The following is a 15,912-nucleotide window of genomic DNA, read 5'->3' as shown; positions in this document are numbered from 1 at the left end:
ATCCCTGATATATATATATTTTGCCAGTGTGTGTGTGCACATCTGGAAATCATGGCGACCTCTGGTGACTGAGCCCTACTGGGGGCATGGAGGATATTCAAAGAGGTGGCTGAATAAAGCCTGCCCCTGCCGTCCCGACTGCTGGTATTCCAAAGCCTCCTATCCATGTTCCTGCTTAGAATATGAATCCTGTTGTGCTCTTTTTAAAGTGTAACACATTTTTGTCAATGTTAAGAAAATACACAAAAACAAATCAGTTAAAAACCTCAGAGAATTAAAGAAAAATCTTCATGAGGTGATGAGTTCATGTGAGGGTAGGCGCTTCCCAAATCTCTGCTAGGATGGTTTCCCATGCCACCAACGAGACCTGCTGTTCAGACATTAGGTGCTTAGTCAATAAAGGTAAAGGGACCCACAGAAAGGGTTCTGTTGGGGATCTCAAAAAATGGTCAGCGGCCTTTTGCAAATTCTCATTTTCCTCATTTGTGTGTGCCTGTTGCTTCAGGGTTATATTTCTGTTCCACTTATGTTTTGCTCCCTCTAGTGGTAGATTCAATATTACAACGCTTGATGTCCGGCACATCTCCCTGTAGATTTAAACCGCGGGTGTTTATGCTGGACATAAAGCGATGTAATTCTGAATTGACCACTAGATGGAGCAAATAGCATGTGGAACAGGAAACACTCTTCCCCCCCACCCCCACCCTCGCCAAAAGCAACTGGAACACAACAAGGAAGGAAAATAAGAATATGGAACAGCCTAGTTTTCACGTAGGAGGAGACACCGCTTCAGGCGAGGGCTAAATTAAAAATACAGTGGTTTATATTAAATAATACAGGCTGGAGGTATTTCTATGGTGCTAAAACAGCATCCCTCTCTCTTCGCACAGCCCTGCATTTAACCAAACATCTGGTCCGAGAAGGACAAGCCAAGCCAAAGACAGTCTGGATTGCTTAGGTAAGTTGCACAATCTTGGGGTTATAGGCAAAAGGAAAATCACCCCCCAAGCAGTGTTCCCCCTAAGCTGAGTTAGCGCGAGCTAGCGTCCAGATTTTTCACCTGCAGCTCACACTTTTTTTTGTCTTAGCTCAGGAAAAATGGCCCCAGAGCACACTCATTGATGCAGTCGCTCACAACTTTCATGCCAGTAGCTCACAAAGTAAAACTGTTGCTCACAAGACTCTGCAGCTTAGAGGGAACATTGCCCCCCCCCCCAAGCCCCTTGGGAGACTTTCATTGTTGGAACCTTGAACCTGTGTCGGAAACAATTTCATCTCTCTTTTGTGCTCAGGCATCCTTGCCAGCAGATCTTACGATCAGAGCCACCTTTGAAATGCCAACAAGACAGGGTTTGGGCGCTGTGGGAAGCAGCGTTCCCGCTTGAGTTTGCATCCGCTAACTCACCCTTTTTAGCCTCTGGCTCACCCGTTTTGGTCTGAAGCAGCATTCTAAGCTGAGTTGGTGTGAGCTAGCTCACAGTTTTTTAGCCTCCAGCTCGCACGGTTTTTGTCTTAGCTCAGGCAAAACGGCTTCAGAGCAAACGGATTGATGCAGTCGCTCACAAGATAGGATTTTTGCTCACAAGGTTCCATAGCTGAGAGCGGGGGTGGCCAAGGGTAGCTCTCCAGATGTTTTTTTGCCTACAACTCCCATCAGCCCCAACCAGCACGGCCGATGGCTGGGGCTGATGGGAGTTGTAGGCAAAAAAAACATCTGGAGAGCTACACTTGGCCGCCCCTGGCTTAGAGGCAGTATTGGTCTTAAGGAAAAATGGTCCCAGAGCAAACGCTAACTGATGCAGTCGCTCACAACTTTGAATGCCAGCGGTTCACCAAGTAGAATTTTTGCTCACACAAGACTCCCCAGCTTAGAAGGAGCCTTGGTCTTACACTCAGGGAAAATGGCCCCCAAACAAACTAATTGATGCAGTCGCTCACAACTCGAACGCCAGTAGGTCACAGTGTAGAATTTTTGCTCGCAAGACTCCCCAGCTTAGAGGGGGCGTTGGTGGGATGTCGTGCAGCTGCCCAGGAGCGGGGGGGGGGGGGGCAGGCAGAGAATGACCTGGGGGCACAGAGGACCTCAGATGACTGCAGGATTTTACTTGGGAATTGCAATGGTTTTTCTTTTGGCCGAAGCTTTTACTGCGAGCCTTGCATGTGCAGCGTTGGTGAAATCATGGAAAATTGTATCATAGGAATAACAGAATGACCTCGGCTATTAAAAAATGAATACATGGCAGGGGGCCCAGAGGAAGAGAAAACATCTTTTGGAACGACGCAGGGCTGCCGAGTCTGAGTTGTGGAAGCTGGATTCCGCGAACGTTTGAGATGCCTCCCTGGCTGCAGTGTTTACGCTGCCCCTTTAGAAGTTACTTCTTTATGAAGATTTATATCCCACCCCTTCTGCTTAGGAAAGCCTGCCGGATGGCTAACCAGAGAAACATAACGCAGTAATATCAGATAACGAATAATGAAAGCCAAGTGGATAACCGCAAAAGGCAGAAAACAAGCCAAAGGGAAGAGCCGCAGTCAAAATCCTCCCTGCAGCTCATCCAAATCTTCTTTGAGACATCGAGGACCTTAAAAAATGTTGTTCTAAAAGAATTCAAACAACATTTATCGTATCCTAAAAAGCATGCCTTTTAGAAAAGATGGGAGACCCATTGCAGGATCTCTCCCCGTTGCCTCTAGTTGGCTTCTAACTTCCTGCTTACTCATTTGTTAGAACATAAGAGAAGCCAGTGGCCCATTCAGTCTAACGCTCTGTGTCACACAGTGGCCGAAACGCAGGGGCCATCAGGAGGTCCACCAGAAGCCCTCCCACTATTGACCCCCAAGCACCCAGGAATACAGAGCATCACTGTCCCAGACAGCATTCCATCTATACTTTGTGGCAAATAGCCACTGGTGAATCTCTGCTCCAGATGTTTACCCAGTCCCCTCTTGAAGCTATCTGTGCTTGTAGCTGCCACCACCTCCTGCAGCAGTGAATTATTACTCTTGTAACGTAAGAGAAGCCATGCTGGATCAGGCCAATGGCCTGTCCACTTCAACACTCTGTCATCCAGAGGAGTCATCAGGAGGTCCACTAGTGGGGCTAGGACACTAGAAGGCCTCCCACTGTTGCCCCCCAAGTGCTAAGAATACAGAGCATCGCTGCCCCAGGCAAAGAGTTCCATCAGTGCCCTGTGGCTAATAGCCACTGATGGACCTCTGCTCTGTATGTTTCTCCAATCCCCTCTTGAAGCTGTCTATGCTTGTAGCCACCACCACCTCCTGTGGCAGTGAACGCCACATGTCAATGACTCTTTGGGCGAAGAAGGACTTCCTTCTGTCTGCCCACGAGTTCTTGTATTGTATTGCCTCTCTCATAACTATTTTAAGAGATACTTTTTAGAGCTCTCCCCAATCTGCTTTGCGTCTCAGCTGAACATAAGAGAAGCTGAACTATTTTTACTGTTTTACTCCCTGACTGTCCCCCCCCCCCCCCAATTCGTGTTTCCATGATGCAGCCAAGCCGCTTCGGTTTGTGACTGCACACAAACTGGATGCTGCGTGCAAATTCTGAATTCGAGTTTACTCTGCTACATAATATTTATTCACTTTGTTTACGGCCCGCCTTTTCTTGCTGAGCCGATGACGGAATTTTAAACACAATGCAGTAGACACTGTGGAAGACGGTCGCAGTGCAATAAAGGTGGACGTCTGGATGAGATGATGTCGACGGTTTATGACAATATATGGAGCAATGCAGAAGGCGGATTACAGAAATTTGGAAGTTTTGGGGAATTGCTAAGTGGGACAGCAGCAGAACAGCTGGATTCAGTTTATTACTATTCAGTTTTTTACTATTGCAGTTATTGACCGGAACATTTTAGTCATTTAAAACAACCTTAAAAATACCTTATGAAAGTCCCACCAAGAATCTGCATGCTAACACTTTATAACTTAAGGGTTATGACTGTAAAGGAGAATAAATGAGATTACCATTTAGCCTTTAAACCACTTAAAAGTCACTTTAAAATTTGGTAAGAGATTACAGTTTGACATATTTGCCTCATTTTTTGCATTCCTTATAAACCTGAGAACAAAACCTAGCCACCTGTCTTGTTGTAACAGCTGGATTTGTGTCCAGTAGATTTCTGACAAGGACTCTCAAGAGCTTATACCCTGGAGATCTTTTCTTGGCCAGTTTGGTGTAGTGGTGAAGTGCACGGACTCTTATCTGGGAGAACTAAGTTGTATTCCCCACTCCTCCACTTGTGGCTGCTGGAATGGCCTTGGGTCAGCCATAGCTCTCGCAGAGCTGTCCTTGAAAGGGCAATTTCTGTCAGAGCTCTCTCAGCCCCACCCACCTCACATGGTGTCTGTTGCGGGGGAGGGAGATAAAGGTAATTGTGAGCTGCTCTGAGTCTCTGATTCAGAGAGAAGGGCAGGGTATAAATCTGCAGTCTTCTTTTTCTTAAAATGCTACCAGTCTCAAAACAAGAAACTAGGAAACAGTGCAGTAAGAACCAAGTTTTCTTTGTCATGATGCTAATACATAAATATCTTTTTTTCTCTTTACTCTTGCCAGATTTTGATATCCCATTCTGTGACAGATACGGGAAGGGAGGGACTTTCCCAAGGCAGTATCACCTCTCCCAGAGTCGCAAGGACTATAGTGATGGTAAGAGTTTGAGGGCAGGGGGGTTGGGGTGATTGGAAACGCTCCGAGGAGCTTGTTGGTATATGAGAATAACTGGGGGTGGAATTCTAGCAGGAGCTCCTTTGCATATTAGGCCACACACCCCTGATGGAGCCAATCCTCCGAGAGCTTACAAGGCTCTTTCTTGTAAGCTCTTGGAGGATTGGCTACATTCGGGGGGGGGGGGGGGTGTGGCCTAATATGCAAGGGGAACTCCTGCTAGAATTCCACCCCTGAGAATAAGGATTATGTTTTGGAGTTGGACTCAGAAGAGCTATATCTAGCAAAGCCTTCCATGGAGATAGTTTCAGAGGGTCGCTAGATTTCAGGTGGGCGGCCATGTTGGTCTGAAGCAGCAGGACAAAGTGTTCGAGTCCAGTGGCACCTTGAAGACCCGCAAAGTTTTCGATATAAGCTTTCACGCGTGTGCACACTTCTTCAGACGCTTTTGTAACGGTTGAGGAAGCCTGGTCTCTTTTCTTCTTTCAAAATTTTTATTAAGCTTTGTGAAGTACAGTTGGATATTTAGCACAGCATAATCAGATAGATAATAAAACCTTACTACAACTACATCAGCTTATTAGAACAACGTAAGTCCATTCTAGAAAATGAAACATTACGAATTACAGTTTCTTTCCAGCTTTATAAAATGAATTGACAAGCGTCAGTCGCCTCGCAGAGGGGTGCAGAATTAGAAACGTAGTAATTCATTAACCCTATCATTACTAGGAAACATAACATAAGGAAGTAGAAGTAGAAGGAAGGAAGGAAGGCAAATAGATGGGGGAGGGGGAGGACGATGTGGAAAGAAAGCAACTTTAATTTTAAATGCCTTCTCCAAGCTGCCGGCTGGGTGATGGAGGCTTTGAGAGCTACACAATATGTGCGGATTTGGCCACCCCTGGCCTAGTTCAATCTGGTCTACTCTGACTGGCATCAGCTCTTCAAGGTGTCCACCGAAGAGACCTTGATTTGCTACGAGTGTTCCCTTATGGAGGTAGAGGGGCTTGAGCCTGCAGCCGTCCACTCGCAAAGCAAGGGCCGTACCCCCGAGCTGCATCTAATCTCTCCCTCTCTCCCTTCCGTGACTCCTGAAGGCCGAAGAACCTTCCCTAGAAGTTACGCCCCCCCGGAGAATCTTTTCCAGCTTGTGCCCTCCAGCCGGACGAAGAGCTTCAATGGAGACAACAAACTCATCACCTTGCGGTATGAGGACCGTGGGGGCACCAAGTGGTGGCACAGCTGCGACAAGATCTTCCAAAGCTTCGGCTCATCTCCAGCCAAGACGAGGAACAGTAAGTTGTCTCCCGGTGGGTGCCTGATAATCAGGGACTTGCTCGGTCTGGTTACTGGTGTAGGATAAAAAACACTCTGTCTGGGCAGTGATGCTCTGACTTCTTGGTGCTTGGGGGGGTGGGGGCCCTCTTTAAATACAGCTCTGGCTGCCTACGTTTCTTAGCTGCTGGGAGCAAAGAGTGAAACTTTGTAGAAAACAAAATGGGTTGGCATCCGGAAGGAGAAAAAGCAGCTGCTCCGAGTGCTGTAACACAATTTTCTGTCTTCTTGCCTAGCAATGCAGGCCCCCGTGAACTGGCGGCTGGGAAAGCTGCTAGGCCGGGGAGCCTTTGGAGAGGTCTATCTTTGCTATGATGTCGACACTGGCCGGGAGCTCTCCGTCAAGCAGGTGCCCTTTGACCCCGACAGCCAAGAGACAAGCAAAGTAAGCATAAACAGCCCAGGATAAAACGGTGTCACTCTGAAGGGTCACAGAGTGGAAATGTGCTCACTGTAAGAACAGCATTTGCCGGGTGGTTTTTAAACATTTGTATCACTTGGAGCTAGGCCTCCCACTGATTGCTTCTGTTGTCCACTTCAACAACAAGTGGAAGCAGAAGAGAAATAGAACCACTGGCCTCTGGGCTAGTACATCACTTCCATTTACAACCTGGAAGTGACAATAGGCAGCTCTAGGACTTGCCAGAAACTCTGCGATAAAACCATAGAGTTGCTAACTGTGCCTTGAGCTACCCATTGTCACTTCCACATTATACCTGGAAGTGACATTGTGACACAGCAACATTGTCATAGTCATCCACCCACCCACCCCCAATATCACCAACCACAACCCTCTTCTGCTTTGGAGTACATTGTCTGTTTCTAGATGGGCTCAAATCCTGGGTTTATTATATCGTTTTCTTCTCATGCGGAAGGTGCTTAAAACAGTCTCCTAGGGTAGGGCCATGCTGGAGCGATTTTACGCAGGTTTTCAGAGGGTGCCACTCTGAGTGAAAGATGGGGTATATATCCAATATCCTCCTCCTCCTCCTCTTCTTCTTCTTCCTCCTCCTCCTTTGTTTTGGGGAAAGTCACGCTCTGATAATCTGGATTCCAAGGGTGTTGTATTTAGTGTTAATTGGCACTAAATCTCTTTAGCATGGTTTTTATCCGGGCAGCCTACATCATTCTCTCTCACTCATTTTATCCTCACAACAGTCCTCTGAGCAGAGGTTAGGTTGAGGGAAAGAGACAGGCCCCGGATCGCCCAACGAGCTATCTGGCTAAGTCGAGATCTGAACCCAGGCGCCCCCAATCCTAATTCTATCACATGACTTACGACATCACAGTGAGGAATGCTTTTTTGAGAATAAACGGGTGACGAGCAGGGAAATGCTATGAATACTCAGAAGTCCCATCAGCGTTGTAGAAACTGTTCCAATTCCTGCAGCTTTTGGATTCAGGCAGGAAATGGGGTGGCTAGGTGTACGGTTGCCTAGCAACCACTGTTGTGCTCCATTCTTCCATTTCCTGGCGGCGGCCTCTCAGGGAGGGATGGAGCTGGCTTGAGGCTGAAGAGGGGGATGGTGAACAGAGGAAGGAAAGACAAGCAGAGAAGCGAGTGAGAATGGATTTGTGCCTGGGTCAGGCTAGATGGACCCTTCAGGGTGTTCTGCTCATGCTCTGTTTGGAGTCCTCAACTTTTCACGGGCAGATTTTGTCAGCAAGGTGGCAGGAACCCAGTGCTCTGTTTCCGTTGAGTGTCTTCCGCGTTGAAAATGGCAGTTGTCTCCTTTTTTACAATTAAGCAGAAAGCAGACAGCTAATTGCATGTGGTTCAGAGAACTGAGGCAAAAGGATTCTGTGAATCGCCAGTTTGGTGTAGCGGTTAGGAGCGTGGACTGTAATCTGAGAGAACTGGGTTTGATTCCCCACTCTTCCACTTGCACCTGCTGGAATGGCCTTGGGTCAGCCATAGCTCTCATAGGAGTTGTGCTTGAAAGGGCAGCTTCTGGGAGAGCTCTCTCAGCCTCACCTACCTCAAACGATATCTGTTGTGGAGAGAGGAAGGGAAGGAGATTGTAAACCACTCTGAGTGAAAGACGGGGTATATATCCAATATCCTCCTCCTCTTCTTCTTCCTTCTCTTCCTCCTCCTCCTTTGTTTTGGGGGAAGTCAGGCTCTGATAATCTGGATTCCAAGGGTGTTGGGTTTGTATTTGTGCCAAGTCTGGTGGTATAATGTGCCCTCCAGCAGCCAGCTGTGTTTACAACCCTCCGTGGCGCTTTGTCTCTCTCGCTGCAGGAGGTGAATGCCTTAGAATGTGAGATCCAGCTGCTGAAAACTCTCCGCCATGAGCGGATAGTTCAGTATTACGGCTGCTTGCGAGACCCCGAGGAGAGGAAACTGTCCATCTTTGTGGAATACATGCCAGGGGTAAGTGGTCCTTTCCCCAGGCTGCTGCCACTACAGGACTCAGGGTGGCTGTGTAGGACATGTATAATGTGTGGACTCTAATCTGGGAGAACCAGGTTTGATTCCTGCTGCTGGAATGTCCTTGGGTCAGCCATAGTGGTTAAGTGGGAGGACTCTTATCTGGGAGAACTGGGTTTGATTCCCCCACTCCTCCACTTGCAGCTGCTGGAATGGCCTTGGGTCAGCCAGAGCTCTGGCAGAGGTTGTCCTTGAAAGGGCAGCTGCTGTGAGAGGCCTCTCCAGCCCCACCCACCTCACAGGGTGTGGGGGAAGTAAGATAAAGGAGACTGTGAGGGCAGGATATAAATCCAATATCATCATAATCATTGTCATCATCGTCTTCTTCTTCTCCCCCCCTCCCCCACCCCATGGGGAAGCTCCAGTTTATACGAAAGGCTTCCCCGGTGCAAGCCAGGCCAGATAAGGAGAATATACTTGTAATTGTTGCCCCAAATTTTCTCCATTCACCCCAAGTGGATATAGGAATGACCTTCCAACAGCGCTTCCTTTTGGCAGCCAATCCTCTGCTACTCTCTTGGATATAATTACAGTCAGTGTTGCAGGCGTGTCTCACTCTTTTAGACAATGAGGCCTTCTTCTCCTGCCCGCTTAGGGGTCCATCAAAGACCAGCTGAAAGCCTATGGGGCTCTGACGGAGAACGTCACCCGGAGGTACACCAGGCAGATCCTGCAAGGAGTCTTCTACCTGCACAGCAACATGATTGTACACAGAGATATTAAAGGTAGGTGGAGATCGCTAGAGGACTTTCTGCTTGGGTGGAGTAGCTCAGGAGATGAGGGCGTCCCAGAGTTCAAGATGCACAACCTTTGTGGGTCCCAGGAGCGTTTGGGGGCACGTTGGGAGGACTTATTGAAACCCTCTAAGCAAAACTGTTGTACAAAAAGGTTATAGTAACCCAACGTTTCCAGCATCCTGGCTGTGAGTTGCTGATGGCTCAGCTGCTTCAGAGCCATGGGATGTTGACAGACATTCCAACTCCAAAGTGGAAAGCGTTGACTACATTATTGTACTTCAGGGTTGCCAGGCAGTGCCAGGCAGCTGATGAAAGGATTGTGGGGAACAGCATCATGGGAGATTTTCTTTTTTAATGCAGCCTGGTGTACTTACAGGAAGTTATTACCGGAAGTGACATGTACTGTGCCTTATTTAAGCCATTGTGCTTTGGTATAATGTTGTGCCCAGCTCTTACCGCAAGCCGTTGTAAATAACATATAAATGTATACATCAGTGCTTGTATGCACATTTTGAATATTTGAATAATTGTTTGACGGTTCTACTCCCCAGTGGGGGTTTTTTTCTACTTGCCATTGCCTGTCTCTGTGTCATGCCCTGGTGTTCTTGGGAGGTTGCCCTACTAATTACTAGCCAAGGTTGACCCTGCTTAGTTTCCAAGATCCGACAAATACAGTGTGTGTGCAACTCTGGTCACCACACCTCAAAAAGGATATTATAGCATTGGAAAAAGTGCAGAAAAGGGCAACTAGAATGATTAAAGGGCTAGAGCACTTTCCCTATGAAGAAAGGTTAAAACGCTTAGGACTCCTTAGCTTGGAGAAACGTCGACATGATAGAGGTTGACAAGATTCTGCATGGGATGGAGAAAGTAGAGAAAGAAGTCCTTTTCTCCCTTTCTCACAATACGAGAACTCGTGGGCATTCGATGAAATTGCTCAGCAGACAGGTTAAAACGGATAAAAGGAAGTCCTTCTTCACCCAAAGGGTGATTAACATGTGGAATTCACTGCCACAGGAGGTAGTGGCGGCTACAAGCATAGCCAGCTTCAAGAGGGGATTGGATAAATATATATATATATATATATATATATATATATATATATATATATATATATATATATATATATATATATATATATATATATATATATATATATATATGGCTTCTCTTATGTTCTTATGTGACACAGAGTGTTGGACTGGATGGGCCACTGGCCTGATCCAACATGGCTTCTCTTATTATCTTATGTGACACAGAGTGTTGGACTGGATGGACCATTGGCCTGATCCAACATGGCTTCTCTTATGTTCTTATGTGACACAGAGTGTTGGACTGGATGGGTCATTGGCCTGATCCAACAGGGCTTCTCTTATGTTCTTATGTGACAGAGTGTTGGACTAGATGGGCCGTTGGCCTGATCCAACATGGCTTCTCTGATGTTCTTATGTCTGGGGCAGTGATGCTCTATATTCTTGGTGCTTGCGGGGGGCACAGTGGGTGGGTTTCTAGTGTCTTGGCCCCACTGATGGACCTCCTGATGGCATCTGGGGTTTTTTGGCCACTGTGTGACACAGAGTGTTGGACTGGATGGGCCATTGGCCTGATCCAACATGGCTTCTCTTATGTTCTTATGTACCCCAGCAGTAGCAGGAAAAGACCTATTTTTAAATAGCAAAATACCTGTTTTTCTAAAAGATTCTTCTGTATGCAAGTTCCTATGATTTAACCTTAATTTTTAGCAAAAGTATTCTAAATGAATTGCATTGATTATACATGTTCTGCGAATTGTTTTTATTTCGTAAGGAGATTCTCCCTGATTGTGACAGATCCCCTGATGAAGCCATAGGCAAAATGGGTTGGGGTTGGGAAGTAATCATAAAGGATTTCCTCGACACCTTGTTTTCTTTTGCTGCTGCTTCTTAGGTGCCAACATTTTGAGAGATTCCTCGGGGAATGTGAAACTCGGAGATTTTGGTGCCAGCAAACGCATTCAGACCATCTGCATGTCCGGGACGGGGATGAAATCTGTCACAGGGACGCCATACTGGATGAGCCCTGAGGTGATCAGCGGGGAAGGATACGGAAGGAAGGCCGACATTTGGTAAGACACCAGTCTCCAAGATAGCTATCTTCAGGTGGAGATGGTCAGAGGGCTCAACTTCTCCGGCGTATTTGTTCTGAACATTTGAAATTGTCAGTAAAATGAACAGCAGGTTTTTCTTCAGAGTCCTATGGGATATTTCCTCCATACGTTGTATGAAAAGAGGGCTTAGACAGAAATTTTTCCAGCACCTGAGGGTCTCTGGTACATCTGAAATCTTTGAACTGTGAAGAAATAAGCTCCTCCCATATGGCCACATGACCATTAACTGTGGCCACTGTGGTGCATTGGAGAGAGTGGGTTGATGCGGGGGGCATGTCCTCCCTCCAGCTTTCCAACAAGGGCAGCATTTTGGGGGGGAGGGACTTTGGGCTGCAGCCTACATGATATTGGCTATGTCACAGCATCACTTAGGGATAAACTATGGAATTGAGATAGGGTAGCTCTAGGAATCACTGCATACTCTATAGTTTTATCATAGATTTTACGGTGATTCCTAGAGTTACCTTGTGTCACTTCCACATTTTCCCCAGAAGTGACATTGCAATGTAGCCAGTATTGCTCACCCCATTTCCCCACCCCTAATCCTCCTTCCAGTGGCCAGGCTTGGAAATAGTTTCTCCTCGTTCTAAACTTCTTCATAATTTGAACATTTAAGAAAATAGATGAGAGCAGTGAGGTACTATGTATGCTGAAAAGCAGCCTAGAGGCTATTGTAAAGATTGTGATTAGGGCACCTTACATTTTTTTCTAATTGTTTTTTCCCCTCCCTCATCTACCTCAGGAGTGTGGGCTGCACTGTGGTAGAGATGTTGACTGAAAAGCCACCCTGGGCAGAATTTGAGGCAATGGCCGCCATTTTCAAAATCGCGACACAGCCCACTAAGCCTCAGCTTCCAGACGGTGTCTCGGACTGCTGCCGCAATTTCCTCAAGATAATTTTTGTGGAAGAGAAGCGGAGGCCCACAGCGGAAGAAATTCTGAGGCACTCTTTTGTGAACTTTAGCCTCTAGTTAGGCTTTCCCATGTGAGGAAGGACAAAAGCCAAAGGTCCATACAATAACTGTGGGGAGGGTGAGCAAAGAAAAACAAATGACACTTTTCTGAATTCAGCCTCAATTGCCTCATTGGGTCACTCCCAAATATGCTGCGTTGTTGCCAATCAAGCCTTATTGGATAAGAGGCAGCCATCTTGCCTTTTCCTAAGCTGCACTTAACGGCCATCTTGGCTTCGGAGATTGATGACTCTTTGAGATGGAGGGATCTATGGAACTGAAGATCCCTTTTGCACTAGGATAAGCTGCCTTGTGGCCACTGTTGTGTCGCTTTCTCATGAAGGCCTCGTGAATTTGACCAGCCGCTGAAGAACAAAATGAAGGAAGTTGTCCGCCATCTTGTCAGCCTACCCTGGTAATGTTTCCTCAGAGCGGCAAAATGCGCAGCGTGCTCCAGAAAGCCACGCTTCCTCCTTGTCGATGGGAGGATGGGTATTGAAAGGGAATCTAGTGTGCCGTCGGAAGAGAAACTGTAGGAGGTCCAGTGCACATAGCAGTATCTCTGGCTACCTATTCGAAGCAACAGAACAAAGAGTGATGCTTGTATATCATAGGCAGCAATTGTACTCATAGCAACAAAGAGGTTATGCCAGAGACTTGACTGCAAATGGATTAGGTTGTATGGAACATTCTAGAAAGATAGAACCTATGGGGTCCCTCAGAGGCCATCTGTCCCCTCTCTTGGACCCAGTTAGTCTAGATTTTATATGTGTATATATAACCCACAACAGAAATATTTGTTGAATCTGTTGTTAGCAACCCCACCCCTGTAACGGCGACCTTCACCCGTCTCCCTCCGTGCGGGCGCTGAGGTTGAGTGCGTCTCAGAGGCCAGAGATGAGCTGGGCTGGTGGGCAGCAGGAAGGCTGGATGAATTCTTCCAGGGACCAGAACTGAGGGAAACCAGCGGGTCTGCCAATCTCTCTCTCCCTCCATAGCATCTGATTGATTTTCCAGACTGGCAGGATTCTCTATGGCCTGTAGTTCTGCCGTCTCATCAGCAGGGGGCTAGCGCCTAACCTGCAAGGTTCCCGGACTGAGCTCTGAGGCTGTACAGTGTGTTCCTTTGCCCTGGCCCCGGATTCTTACAGTATGAGGTATACCTTGCCAAACTACATGTTTCTGGCAGGCCTTGGCCTACAGAATTACAAAGGTAGGGTTGTCAGCCCCACCCCCCAATCAGAGGCGGGGCATCTCCCAGCCCTGCCTCTTGCTGCCAATCAGCTGGCTGGGGAGGGACTTACCGGCAGGGGAGAGAGGCCTAGGCCACAGTCGCCAGTGACGCAGTGATGTCACTTCCGGTGTGTACTGGAAGCGACATCATTGCACTCTGATATTTGAGCCAAAGCGATATGGTCGAAGCCATGTTTACCATAGAGTTTTTACCCCAATACCATAGTGTCGCCACGACGCAGACGATATAACGATGTCACTTCCTGTGCACGTCGGAAGTTACATCACGTCGCCGGCGACGAGGCCCGGGTCTCCCTCGCTCCTGGTGAGTTCCCCCGCAACCCTAAAGCCAGTTTAAACGTCGAGGTCACCCAAACTCCACCTCTCCGTGAGTGCACCACATATCCTTGACCTGGTAGCATCAGGGCCAGCTTGCCACGCAAGCGGTTTCTTGGGTGATAAAGCGCAGAGGGCTCCAGAATCTTACTCTGGGTCGTCAGCACTGTAGGAGAAGGTTGCATCTTTTGCCAGCATCTGTCTCCACCTTCCACACCTACGCTGCAGCTGGTTGGGCCAAGCCAAATGCTCGCAATGTTACTAGTTGTGCTGGGGCTCCACATATTCCTACGGGAGGAGGTGACGGGTGACATTTCTGCTTGGGAGAAGAGAGCACCTTGAAGCGGCCCTGGGGGGTGTTGATATACCAACATTGCACAGGCGCAGCGAAGCATTTTAAAAGGTTAATCCCTGCGTGGATCAACTCCATTGGGATGGGCTTTTCAGTAGCCCTTTAGCGGGAACCCTGACGTTAAGGGCGTCTTGATCTGGAAAGGAAAGGAGGCCCATTCCCACCAGCCAATCCGGGCTAACTAAATGCATCTGCCCATCCTTTAATGGGTTGGCAGACATTACTAAACGCCCGCTGAGCAATATCCTCAGACTTCGAAGATTCATTGGGCTATCCCGTGTCCCCTCTCCCTTCCCTTCCAGATTCTGCCCCAGATTGTGTGACTGAAATAAACTGTGCGGTTTAAGCAAACATGTGCTCTTTGGGATATGTTTTGCTCTTTTGGGGTGGGGTCCCCACCCCCCATATTACATCTTTTGCTGGATGCAGATAGACAGGACATTGGCAGGACATAGAAGGCCCGTTCCCCAGACCCCATCGCTCCCTGTTGCACCTGAGATTCACACCGAATAAATGAATCAGCCAGTTTGGTGTAGTGGTTAAGTGTGCGGACTCTTTTCTGGGAGAACCGGGTTTGATTCCCCACTCCTCCACTTGCAGCTGCTGGAATGGCCTTGGGTCAGCCATAGCTCTCACAGGAGTTGTCCTTGAAAGGGCAGCTGCTGTAAGAGCTCTTTCAGCCCCACCTACTACATAGGGTGTCTGTTGTGGGGGAGGAAGGTAAATGAGATTGTGAGCCGCTCTGAGACTCTTTGGAGTGGAGGGCGGGATATAAATCCAATATCATCATCTTCTTCTTCCCCACTAACACACTTTCTGAATGATCTCTGCAACCAGGCATGCCAAACAAGCGGATATTGTCTCGATGCTGAATTCTGTGCCAGATGTCACATTCTGGGACTTCACGGTGTGATTGAACATCTGCGGGGCATGCCTGGCCTTCATTTTCATCAGCCTGGAGTGGCCCTTGAATCAGCTTCAAGAAGATGATATTGGATTTATATCCTGCCCTATACTCTGGATCTCAGAGCAGCTCACAATCTCCTTTACCTTTCCCACCCCCGCACAACAGACACCCTGTGGGGTAAGTGGGGCTGAGAGAGCTCTGACAGAAACTGCCCTTTCAAGGACAACTCTGCGAGAGCTAAGGCTGACCCAAGGCCATTCCAGCAGCTTCAAGTGAAAGAGTGGGGAATCAAACCTGGTTCTCCCTTATGAGAGTCCACATACTTAACCACTACACCAAACTGGCTCTCTTCAATTAAGCACTTGAGCTTTGAAGTATTAGAATGAGAACATTGAGCTGAATCCAACCCTGGGTCCATCAAGGTCAGTCTTGTCTACTCAGACTGGCAGCGGCTCTCCAGGGGTCTCAGGCGGAGACTCTGAGATTCAGAGTATAGGGCGGGATATAAATCTAAAAATCTTTATCAGGCCCGTAGCCAAAATATTTCGGGGGGAGATGGAATAAAATTTTGGGTGGAAGGCCCCCCTGCTCTGGTGGCCCCCGCTGTCTCTGCCGCTTTGGTGGCCCCCGTGCCCCTCTTTGGCACCTCCCTCTCCCTCCTACCCACCCACCTGGTAAAGCGCGGGCTCCTGGGGCTCTTTCAAGGCGGCGGAGAGAGTGCTCTGGGGGCCCTGATCTCCCCACCACTCTGACGGCCTCCGCCCCCCTCCATGGCACCTCCCACCTCCC

General features: G+C 48.1%; 1 protein-coding gene across 1 annotated transcript in view; it reads left to right on the top strand.

Annotated features, from left to right (window-relative positions):
• LOC132578234 (mitogen-activated protein kinase kinase kinase 3-like) overlaps positions 1-14,567 on the top strand; it is a 46,545-nt gene extending 31,978 nt beyond the window's left edge. The window contains exons 8-15 of the mRNA XM_060248139.1: positions 891-958; positions 4,580-4,672; positions 5,788-5,985; positions 6,262-6,410; positions 8,271-8,402; positions 9,055-9,184; positions 11,123-11,300; positions 12,085-14,567. Of these exons, the coding sequence (XP_060104122.1) occupies positions 891-958; positions 4,580-4,672; positions 5,788-5,985; positions 6,262-6,410; positions 8,271-8,402; positions 9,055-9,184; positions 11,123-11,300; positions 12,085-12,313 (1,177 nt within the window). The 3' untranslated portion in view covers positions 12,314-14,567. The remainder of the gene's footprint in view (positions 1-890; positions 959-4,579; positions 4,673-5,787; positions 5,986-6,261; positions 6,411-8,270; positions 8,403-9,054; positions 9,185-11,122; positions 11,301-12,084) is intronic.
• Positions 14,568-15,912: the final 1,345 nt, after the last annotated feature.

Source organism: Heteronotia binoei, chromosome 10, assembly GCF_032191835.1.
Source record: "Heteronotia binoei isolate CCM8104 ecotype False Entrance Well chromosome 10, APGP_CSIRO_Hbin_v1, whole genome shotgun sequence".
In the NCBI taxonomy this organism is placed as follows: domain Eukaryota; kingdom Metazoa; phylum Chordata; class Lepidosauria; order Squamata; family Gekkonidae; genus Heteronotia; species Heteronotia binoei.
This window is presented reverse-complemented; position numbering and strand designations above follow the sequence as displayed.